We start from the raw sequence: 11,699 nt of genomic DNA, 5'->3' as shown, positions 1-11,699 counted from the left end.
ACTTCAAATGAGAACTGTCATCCTTTTTGTTTACATGTAAAATGAGTTGTTGTGTTGTGTAAGAAATGAGTAACAATTGCGTTGTTTCCTCTGGTTGGGTTGAGAGTTTTGGGGCTACCATTTCATTCCTGAGACCTTAGTCTGAAGCTGACTTGCAGTATTAATTGAACATGGTATTTGCAGTTTACTGTATTCTGGAATCTAAAAGATAAAATGCAAATTTCAGAAGACTTGGCATACAGTCCAAATCTTCTGAAATCCTGTAGTCCTTACTCTTCAAGTTGGCATTTCACTTGAATCCAGTTTGCAATATTTTGCCTTTTTTAAGATTTAATACCATTTGTTTTGCAAAAGGAGAGGCTATTTAACTTGTCAGGGTTGCCTGATTAACTCTGAGAGATTCTGATAGATTGTAGCGGCAGAAAGAAAGCAGGTAAGAAAAATTTCTGAACTGCAGCAAATGTATCTGTGAAATAGGGGAAAAATAATTTAAAATGCACTTTTTGAGTTTCCTCTTTCAGGAAGAGAAAACATTTTGTTTAAAATGGGGGGAAAAAAAAGAAATATAAACTGTTTTTAAGAGTTTGAAGTTGCAATTCTAAGCCTTTGAGAGACAAAGATAAAATGGATGCAGTAGATACCTTTCATGATACATCACTTATTGTTTCTCTTACTGGTGGTGGAAAACACAAGTTGATCTTTGTAATGGTAGAATGCTTATTCTTGTTCACATCTCTTTTTATGAGAATATTGTTCAATATCTGTTAAAATGTTTAATATCCTTGTACTTGTCCCTGTAATTAACAGTATTCTGCATTATGTTCTATGCACTTAAGAAGACTGGTCTTGCATTATATTTAAAAAAAAAAAGAAAAAAAAAAACACAACAACTCTTCAATATTTAATTTGTAGTCACATCATACAAATGCTGTGTATGTTCTTGTGGTGCATCTTCTTTGACTGAATAATTCCCAAACAGAAGAAAAAATACTAAAGCAAGTCTTACAATAATTTTTTTTAATTCACCAGTTGAAATGGCTCAATCAGTTGTAGTATGCAAGCATGATATTGACAGCACAACCTGTACATATTATACCAAAGTGCTTACAGTATTTGTGGTTTCTAGAACTAGTCTAGTTTTCCAGTATAACTGGATCTTAGTCCTTATTCATTTTTGTGACTGAATAAAAATAGACTGAGTTTCTGGATTTAGTATGTATGTAGAAAGACTAGTACAATGCTATTGCCATATGTCTTGATGTTTAACTTATTCTAAAATATACTATGGTATTGTAACCATTTCATATTGTATAAAGAAAACAAAAGTGGACTGAATATTTCACTAATTCTTTTGAAAACTGGTTTGTGTGTGAGTATGGGTTATGCAAGGAAAAAACATGACACAGTTGTAAATGTTTGTGCTCAGTAGAAATGGTTTCCATGCATTGTGTAAAGTAATCTTCTATTTTTTTAATTTACAGTAGGTTTATGTGATATTTAAAATAATCCATTTGTGCTTGAAACTATTATCCTGGGGGAAGCTGTCCCATTGCTTTGGGTTTGTTTTTTTTGTGTGTTTTGGCAGGAGGGTCAGTGTTTTGGGTTTTGTTTGTTTTAAATGAGACCTCGTATTAGTGGCGATCGTGGATTGAAAGCTAAGGGCACAATCGTAGGAGACACAATTGCTCCCAGCCTTTTGATAGTGTAAATCAATGATTTGTTATACAGCTATTTCAAGCTCTTTTTATATATGTAAATATATATAAACCTATTTGTTTAATCATAAACGGTGTTTTTTTGAAACAGTGTGATGTAAACTAATGCTGTAATGCCCATTAATATAGCTTTCACTGTGTCCAAAAAGGAAACACATTTGTATATCCTAACAATTTTGTATGTGTTAATAAAAGCAAATAATAATGCCTCTGGTTGATTCAGAAAAATAGGCTTTTGTGACTGGAAAAAAAAATCATTATTCTTCATTTTCATTTAAAAAATGATAATTGTGAAAACACATTCCCACTGTGGAGAGCACTGTTTTGACAGTGGTACTAACTTATTCCATAGTAAGGAAATGTCATTATTGTAATGAGCCAGTAGAGATGATATAATAAATGTTGCCAGATATTTCATTGATTTTTTTTTTCCTTTGAGCAGTAGGCAAGGGGAGACATTAGTTTAAGTGTTATCAACTAAATAGAAGGTAAATATCATTGGGAACTATGTTAAGATAAATATTTGGGGGCTCTATTTTACTTTATATTTTGGAAAGGTTTTTTTATTATTATTATTTCTCTGAAATTTGGAAAGGATAGGAGATTTATAACAGAGTAAGCCCTTGGTACCCCTAGAACAGCATATGTATCTCATGAAGCATTTGTGTAGCTCCCTCCTCCTAACGACCGCAGCCTGGCTGGACCAAGCCTTAACATCTCCTGTTAGTTTTAAATATGTGTGATGCTTATAGCAGCCTGTATCGCATATTCACCACAGATGTTGAAGGGAGTAACCTCACTTCAGAATAGTAGTACCATTATTTTTGAGCTTTTCATAGTTGCTCTGGAAAGCTGTGGCAGCTTCCACTGACTGAGGCTCAGTTCCAGAGATGTTTTCATCTGTGATGCTGCAAGTACGTACAGTTGGAGGATCAAATCTTCACATTAGGTTTGAACTGGGCCTGGACATGCCCACCTTTGCTACCCATGTATGTTGCTCCCTTTTTTATATTTCTATCTTTTCTTTTTTTCTGTAGAAGATGAGAGCCTCAAAAACTAGATCCTGTCATCTTTCTGTGACTCCAAAGGAGAAGGCACAGATGCACACTGCGTGGTAGCCACTCTGTACATTTGAGCACCCGATTTCTCAGAATACAGGTATTTTGAATAGTTGTTAGTAGCAAGCTTACATAGCTCTGGAAAAAATAAGCGTCATAGTACTTACAGCAGTATTTGCAAAAATCCGTTTCCAACAAAGTGTAAGATAGCTGGTTTTTATACCTCCAGGTTTCAAAGTACTCTGAAAAGAGCTGTGGCAAAACCAGAGGTTATTGTTTCTAATGAAACTTTAGTAAAGTTATACACTGTAAAACCAGTGGAGTGGAGAAACAAGTTCTGAAAATACCTGTCTGATTCCCTGCATTGAATAGGGAAGGCTAAAAACAGCTAAACTACCTGGACTTAGTCCAGGGATTTTTAAATTGAGTGCCAGGCCCTCCTTGAAAAGGGTTCACAAGCAACTTCTGATTAATCAGCTAGCATAGATTAAAGAAATGCAGCTAAAATAAAAACACCTTTTGAGTTTGAGATACAGCCCATAAGGGTTCCATTCAGCCTGCAAGTGAGCTTTCATTTCAAAACTGAAATGAGAGTTTGAATCTGAATTGGGAAGGAGACAACGATGCAATGAGAGAAGGGAGGCTGGATCAAAGAGTTCTTGTAGAGAAAGCCAGGCTACAGGTTTTGTTCAGAGCAGCAGTTACTGCCATCTCCCCCGATTTTAGGGGAGAGGAAGGCAACTTCAAGCCTTACCTCATTATATACTAAGTGCATGTAAAGTGATCAATTCAGCTTTGAATCACTTGGAAAGCATTTTTAAGGGTTTGCTGGGTAGTGGGATTTCCACATAGGCATGTCTCCGACGGTAGACGAGCTTTTAATTTCCTTCAGCCCCCTAACCCCAGCCCCCCATGCCTTTTGGCACTCCTTGGATTACGCAGAGTTTCTAACTTGCAAATGTATTGTTGAAACATCACCCTGTTAAGCTCTAGCCCTGTCAGCTCGGCTCCCCGTGAGCACCCTTCAGCTTTCATGTGTGTTCAATAAACGGATATAGGAAAAGGTAATGTCGCAAAGTGACAATCCCTCTCCGGTGAGTACTCTGTCTAGTTCTGCACTAGTTTAGAGCTTCATAGAAGCTCTTGTGGCCATTTGTATTGTGTTTCTGTAACTACACTCCTAAGCTGGTAAAGCTCACTGTGAATTATGTGCCATTATTGCCTGCAGATGCGTGTGTTGCCACAAATACTTGTGCTTGCCAAAGGCTCTAGCAAAACTCTCATTAGTTTGAATTGTAAGGAATATCATATATTGGCATCCTTCTACAACTTTTGAACCTTTTTTTGCACCTTAAATTAAGGCCAATCCAGACACGTCTTCTCAAGTGTGAGCCGATTCTTTGCTTTAATCTTATAAATCTTTGATCACTAATCTTCTTGTTTTATAGTTTCTGCTCATTCAGTGTAGGGATTTCTGTAATGTGTTCTCTTATTGCTGTTATTGATAGTTCCCACCCATACCACTCTTTCACTCTTTGGAAGTTTACAAATTTAGGTAGCTTTATAGGCAATCCTTGAAGACTGTACGCTTAGCAGCAGATATTCGCACATCTGAGAAACTGTCAGGGTAGGACTGCAGAACTGTTACCGCTTTTTGGGAAAACATGTTGATATGCTGCTTGAAGAAGAGGTCCTAGAGCCACCCTGTCCTAGAAGAAGCCCAAGGCTTTCCCATCATATGATATCAGTGAGAGATGAATTTAATACTTTTTAAGCTTCCTTGTTGACGTTTTGAGGCTGAATCATACTGTAAATTCTTAAGACGTATAACACACTTCTTACTCATTCCCTGTCTGCACATCTCTGACTGAGGACTAGTATTTCTCTCAAGTCCCGGAGCCCAGCCTGCCCTTTTCATTCAAACCTAAAGCCATAAACCCAGCTACCAGTAAGGTGATTGTCAAGAATGAACTGAACCATTCCAGATTTTTTTCACCTCCTCTCTGTACCCATTCAAGATTCAGGAGCAGCTAGTCTAACATCCATTCAGTCACAGTAATAAAATGAAATGGGTCAGTATTGGCCCTTTTTTTTAAAAAAGAAAAAAAAAAAAAAAGAGGACCCATGAGTTGCAAGCAGTGTGATTTTTGAGGTCTGTAATGAGCAACTTACACTGTAGTAAAACTAATCAGACAGATTCCAACCTGAGCTCTTATTTTAATTTCAAAATTATTATTTTTAATTATAGTTATTATACAAGCCCTTTTCTAGAAAAATATTTATCTTATCTGAATCTGCTGATAAGAGCGACAATATATGTATGTACTCTATGCATAAATTATGCACACATATATCAATATATAATTGCATATGCATACGGCTGCATATTCATGTTAAACCTAATTCCGCTCTCATTTATGGTAATACAAGTTGGGAATAATTTCAGTGAATTCAGTAGAGCAGGGCATATAAAACCAGAGTCAGGTCTCAACAAGGACTGTAAGTTACGTGTGTGAGTAAGTAGGCTCCTGTTGGCTGCTTATACTGGTTTGTAATTGTTAGCTTATTGAAGCAGGTCAAAATATAATGCTTTGAAAGACCAAATAAGTTTTACTAGTTTCTGTGCCCTCATCTCCACTATAAATGACTAGTTTGAAGCTGTATTTCTGCATGACCAATGTAAAAACAGTCCTACGAAAAGTATTATCTCTGCTGGTAAGATAGCATGAGACAGATCCTTTGTAAATGCAAAACACTAACTCTGGGTGAGCTCTACCAGTTTAGGCAAGTTCAAAATCTGGACAGATATATCTTAACACATTCAAATAGTCTCCAGCCAAAAATTCTGAAAGAGAACAAACTGTGTGAGTGCATGGCACATAGAGATGTGGAAGAGTCGGGAGCAGCCAGAGTGACTTCAGAGGAGACACTAGGAAAACAACATAACTTACTAGCGAGGAGACACGTTATTGCTGCTCTGGGAAGCAGACATCTGCACCTCTGTGTGGGATGATATAAACCTTACGTTGGATTCCTGAGCACTGAGAGGCCATGTGCAAGTGAGAGGTATATGCAGGCTTCTCAGGCTGTGAGTAGCCTGACTAAAGCATGCTTCAAACTAACAACTTGCTTAATACTGGCATGTGCAGAGTAATGAAGTTCTTGTTAATATCTACAAAAGGAGGACTTGCCTTTCTTCAGAAAGTCAAAGCTTCTAACTTTCACTAATGTCCTATAAACTACAAGTCTCTCTGCCTTCCTAGGCATACGCAGGAAAGACTCATTTGATTCTAGTTAGCTTACTCCCCCAGTGCTCAGCGTCCCCCTGCTTTAGCAAAAGAGCACTTCTTTACCCCCTGTATACAGAGGGTGCAATAGCTCGAACTTGTGCTGCACCCATCCTTACCCCTCAGCTATTTCTTCATCTCCTTCCTTTCTGGGGGGAGCACCTAGGTTTCTCTCACTGCTGCAGAGTTTGATAAAAAATCTCCAGGCCCCTTTTGCTTTTTCTCAGCCTTAACTAGCACAAACAAGAACGAAGAAGAGCAGCAGCTGGGAATGAAACTAGGGGTGTGACATGGAGAACAATCCCAGCAGTGGTCCCACGGGTTGAAGGAGTGCACAGAGCACACGATGATGAGGGTGCCATCTGCATACGTGTGTGTGTTATCTCCATTCACAGAGAGAGAATCTTTTATGAGGGATTTCTTCTCAAGTGCTATTTGTGGCAGAAGGAGAGGAGATCTTTCTTTGTCAAAGGAAACAATAGCAACTGGATGGAGGAGAACCCACGTTGGAAGGTATACAGAGCATGAACAGTCACCACCAGGGAGCAGGTCTTGATGGTGCAGGAGATGAAGCAGGAATGGAGAAAGATCCGCATGTTGAAGATGAAAGGGAAAATTTCTGTATTCTCCAGTTCACTTTCTATGTTCCTAGTCTTTTCCTTGTTGCATTTAAGAGCAAGACTTTTCTCCCTCCTTTTTCCTGTACTTTCTCATGACAGAAGAGAGTTCTTGTAAGGGGACAGCTGGAAAGTGGTCCCAGTTTCTCAGTCATATCTTTGCAACACTCTTTATGGTAAAGAGATGTTAGTTTTCCCTGTGACCCGACCATGCAGCTCAGCTGTATAGAAAGAAAAAAAAAAAAAGTGCCTCCTCTTGCACTGAGCTGCCAGCACTGCATTACACACTCTCTGCTCCCTTGACAGTGCCCTTTGAGCAAACATAAAGTGAGCCTGGTATGTGCTCTGAGGATGTGTTCCTCACAGCGAGGAGGGGAAGGGCTATCTACAGGTAACTGAGCTGCTTTGGAGCTCAGGAGACCTGCAGGAAAACTCCAGCCACAACTCAAACTTTGTTTGATTTTCAGCAATTTGGTGCAGATCTACAAAGGTGTTTTGTGCCTCAGTCAGAATAGTGACCTCCCAGGGAAACTGTGAGGGTAACTGAGCTATTAAAGGCTCGGCTGCACGTGGTGATATCGCAGGCTGTGTAAGAATTCAGCTCCATAGAATCCCTTTAGTGTTCCTATGGAAGATTATTGCAAAGGTAGTATTTTGGATGATATTATACTCCCTCACTTTAATTCCTTGTTTTTAAAAAATCTTCAGTATTCATAAGCAATCATTTCTTACATCACCAGTCTTTTTGTTTAAAGCAAAAAGGCAATAAAAAGTGAATTACTCTGTTCTCAGAGCTGAAGAGCAGCAGCCAATGTTTGATGTCAGTTCCCACCCCCTTTCTATTACCCTCTGTGTGACTGAAAGAAATCAGCTTGTCATTAAACCGGCATTTACTTTGTTTTACATGTCAGGCTATTACTGCAGGGAGTGGGTGATTATTTTGGGTCATTTTCTGAGTCTGTTCCGCGAGGACTTGTTCAGCACGGGTATATACTGCTGCTCTCTTCTGGATGGAATCAGAACTGCCCCATCAGCCGTATTGCTAACTGGAGGTGATTCTGGTTCCACCACATGGTGGACACCTTTGTAAAGTCTGCACAGGCACACTTTAGAAAAATAAAATCTGAACTTTCTTTTCTCTTCTTCCGTCTTTTCTCTTGTTCCGAGAGGGCCATAGCAGTGATATGCTAGGTGATGCCTAAGCTAGCGTAGATTCCTTACAATACAATTTCTTACAATATTTTGTCTTGGGAGGTCTGTTGGTCATTGTAACAGACCACAACTGTGAAATGTGCAGTGAAAACCAAGTGTTACTGCTTCAAACTGTACAGCTTTGAGATAATAAATATACATGATAATGTTAAGTAATGGAAATATATCAAGTGTTGCACATCTGGTTTCAGGGATGCATATAACCCAGACAAAAACAATAGTCAAACAGGGAAAGGAGAATAATTTCCAGGTCAGTAATAATAACAGCTCACACAACACTCAGGGGAAATCAAGCATGCGTATTTGCATTCAGATATGTACTGCAAACTCAAGAAGTCTGCATACCCTTCTATAAAAGCATGCCAAATTTTCTTTGAAAAGCTGTGTTTTTCATCACATTAATTACATGTTGTGTTAGGGTAGAAGACCACCATCATGACATTACATCAACAACTTTTGCACTGCCTAATATAAATACCACAAAGAATCCTGCAAACCAAAGTGAGCACAATCTATCCCAGAAATCTCTGCAGAACGTGGCTTAGCAGAGCAGACCAGAAATATCACCCTACTTGACACCCTGCTCTTGAAATTTAGAATACCTCATGAAGCACTGATGCTTTTGAAGGTATCGTTCAGAGTGCCAATTTCTCCTTTTGTATTTGCAGTTTCTATATATTAAATCACAGTTCTCTCTCACATGTATTTCTGCTTTCCAAAAAAGAAACTTCATGGATGCAAGTGGAAAACTAATACTGCACCTTTGAAAATACCCCAAAATTGCACAAATTCTGTGAATAGCAAAGAGTGTACCTCTTTCCTGACATAACATCAAAGGAGAGTCTCCGGGCATTTCAAATAAAGATAAAAATGTTTAATTCTGTGTACAGAAAATACTTTAAAGTGAAGCATACTGTGGAAGGAGAGAACTCCCTCCCCAGCATTTTGGCCTTGCAGCCTCCCTAAAGTCACAGGGCTGAGGCTGGGCCACAAGTAGAATTTCAATGCATTGTTTGTTCTTTTCCTGCTTGTTTAAAATAATTGTACGCTGCTGTATTAGTGGAAGAAAGTTACTGTATGGAAGAAATAAGTAGGGGTAGCTGGATATTGCAGACAGGTGTGTGTTTTATAGAAGCTATGTCTAAGCTGGAGGATATTCCAAGTTTCTGGATCTGGGTGCATGACCCTGCATCCATCCTGGTTAAGACTAGCATCTTAAGGCATCTAGGGGCATGCACCCAGTGTTATTTTCATTACAAGCTGAATGGCTTAAAATGTGTCAAAACAGTATAGCTGTTTTTAGTGTGCTTTTTTTTTTTTTTCTTCATAGAACAACAATTGACTTTTTTCATCCAGCTTTTCCAACCTGGCACCAATGTGACTTCTTTCCACCAGTGCAAAAAAACTTCAGAAATACAATTTGGTATATGAAAATTAAAAAGCAAGTGTGTTTTTTGTTGTTTGTTTGTTTGTTTGTTTTTGTTTTTTCCTCAGTCCTGAGAATTCTTACAGAATCTAGCATTAAATGGGAATTAGAAATGTGAGGGAAAGGACCCAAGCACAGAGAAATTAATGCTACTGGCATGTTACAGTAAATGGAGTTTGGAAATGCTCAGCTATTCAGCATTGTGTTCTTCCACCCATTCACCCTGAAACACAATACATTATAATTCCAAGTGTTGTTAATGTATGGGTTTTTTCATCTGTTGCTTATTGTGTGAACAACAGGCCCAATGTTGCAAATGCTTCCTGATACCAGGGATCCTTTCTCAAGGATCAAATATTATGAGATCCTTGTTATGTGAACTGTGGTATAAGGAAAGATTAATCACATTATTAAATCACAGCCTTCTTATGTAACTCCTTAGGCCTTTTGCCCTGAAAAGGTGACTCTCATTTTAAAGTGCTACCTTTCAGTAACACTATACAGCAGAAGTATATTTTAAAAAATGAATACTTTCTGTACAACTTTATTAAGCATGGAAAGGTCAATGGATGGTGAAATTATAGTGTCTAATCCATTGAAAGCCTTGAATTCACACCTGCAGATAACTGAATTAGTAGCACTTAGTTGTGTAAAACAGCTAAGTTATGGCAAGATTATGCTGAATATTTGATAGGTGGAATACATACCGGTTCTCTTCTCTTAAAAGTAATGAAAGATTGCTAAGATCTCCATAGCTGTAAAAACTGTGACTGAAGAATTGTAACCTCATGATTTCATCCTTTCTCTATATTGCTCAGCAATGTTTTTCTGTTGTTGAACACTTTTTCTCTGTTGTTTTCTTGTTCTATGTTAAAGTTTGTACCACATTCCAAGTTTAAAACTGAGAATCCTGTATAACTTGTGCACTTTGCTTCTGTTTTCTCTTAATCCCAGATTCTGCTCTCACATAATAAATGTACATCTCTGTTGAAGTCAACATGTAGGGGGAAATTAATTAATTTTATTCCAAGCCAATGATGAGCTTTCTCAATATAAGGACACCTTTGAAAGTTTTAATACAGCATATGTAAAGCAGAAGGACAGATGTTAGGGGAAGATACGTGGTAGGAAGGTTCTGAGAAGCTCTACTAGAATTTTTCTACAAGGAGCATGTGCCAGGAAAAAGGACCTCAAAACCCTCTTTTTTGGTTGTTTTATTCATCAACATCTGCTGGGTTCATGGCCCATTCTTTTGAACTGATATCCTAAGTTCATTTCCTTGCTATACATTTGATTTCTTCCCAGAGTAAACTTTCTGAATGGTAAATGGTAAAGTGTAAACTTGCGTGATCTCAAGATCTTGCTCATGGAAACATTTTGGGACAATGCAGAACATTTAAGAAAAGCTAAGAAAAAAAAAAAGAAAAATAAACAGAAGGAGGGATATGGTCATTCCTTGTATCTACTGTTCCACATCATAGTGGCACTTGTGTGGTAGCTGCAGAGCTTCAGAGGTGTTAATGAAATAGTCTTTATCGTTCTTGGGATAAAGGAGAGCATAGCTGACTTTGTCTTTAGTAAAAGGGAGGGACAGTCTCCTCAAAAGTAATCTTGATATTGTTATGACTTCCAAATTAAATCCTTGTCTTTTTCCCAGGCAATCCTGACTGCCCTGTACCCTTTTCCAGAAGCTGTCAGCTATACGATTGTTTGTGCTTTTCAGTGTTTCAGTAATTTACCTGGCAGAGTAGAAAGAGGAGGGATTTATATCTCCAATGTCATCCAGACTTGCAGCAGTTCTGTGGGATGAAAGCACCTAACTGCAAAGCACTGGAACTGTAATTGAACCCTGATATCCAGAGGTTAGTCAGGTCTGCCTCTCATCTCCCTGTTATCATAATCATACTACAGTTTTTCAGCTAAATACAAGAGATCGGGAAAGATCAGTTTTGTGGTGAGTTCCCCAAAAAGTCAATATACAATCTTTATCAGAGACAATACTGAGAGAATAAGGATCAGCTTTAGGCAGAATGAAGGTATTTGCTGGGAAAGGGGGAGTGAATCATGAATCAAATTGTACCCAGAGTTAGCAAATCAAAGAACTACTGAAGTGGAAGTGAGTTTTTCAAAGGACTGCAAGAATATCTACGAGAGTACCAAGGGACTTGTGTCTCGTAGTGAATTATAAGCAGAAGACAGGTGCAGTCATTGATTTGACTAAAACATTTAGTTTTGAGACACAGTGGAACTTTTTGCTGTTTGATTAAAATTCCTTGTGCTAAACCACAGGCAATTCCTCTCTTTCACTTTGTCTCAAAGGGCTTGCTATAGCAGAGGACACTGAGCAAGTGAGTCTGTTATCAGTCTATGCATTCAGTACAAAC

The 11,699-nt window shown here is 38.3% G+C and overlaps 1 protein-coding gene across 1 annotated transcript in view; it reads left to right on the top strand.

Annotated features, from left to right (window-relative positions):
• Positions 1 to 151: 151 nt before the first annotated feature.
• HDGFL3 (HDGF like 3) overlaps positions 152 to 11,699 on the top strand; it is a 64,546-nt gene continuing 52,998 nt past the window's right edge. Inside the window, exons 1-3 of the mRNA XM_035554715.2 lie at positions 152 to 433; positions 2,753 to 2,873; positions 9,220 to 9,334. Of these exons, the coding sequence (XP_035410608.1) occupies positions 9,317 to 9,334 (18 nt within the window). The 5' untranslated portion in view covers positions 152 to 433; positions 2,753 to 2,873; positions 9,220 to 9,316. The remainder of the gene's footprint in view (positions 434 to 2,752; positions 2,874 to 9,219; positions 9,335 to 11,699) is intronic.

This window comes from Cygnus atratus, chromosome 11 (genome assembly GCF_013377495.2).
Source record: "Cygnus atratus isolate AKBS03 ecotype Queensland, Australia chromosome 11, CAtr_DNAZoo_HiC_assembly, whole genome shotgun sequence".
In the NCBI taxonomy this organism is placed as follows: Eukaryota; Metazoa; Chordata; class Aves; order Anseriformes; family Anatidae; genus Cygnus; species Cygnus atratus.
The sequence above is the reverse complement of the archived record's forward strand: the minus strand, read 5'-3'. Positions and strand labels throughout refer to the sequence as shown.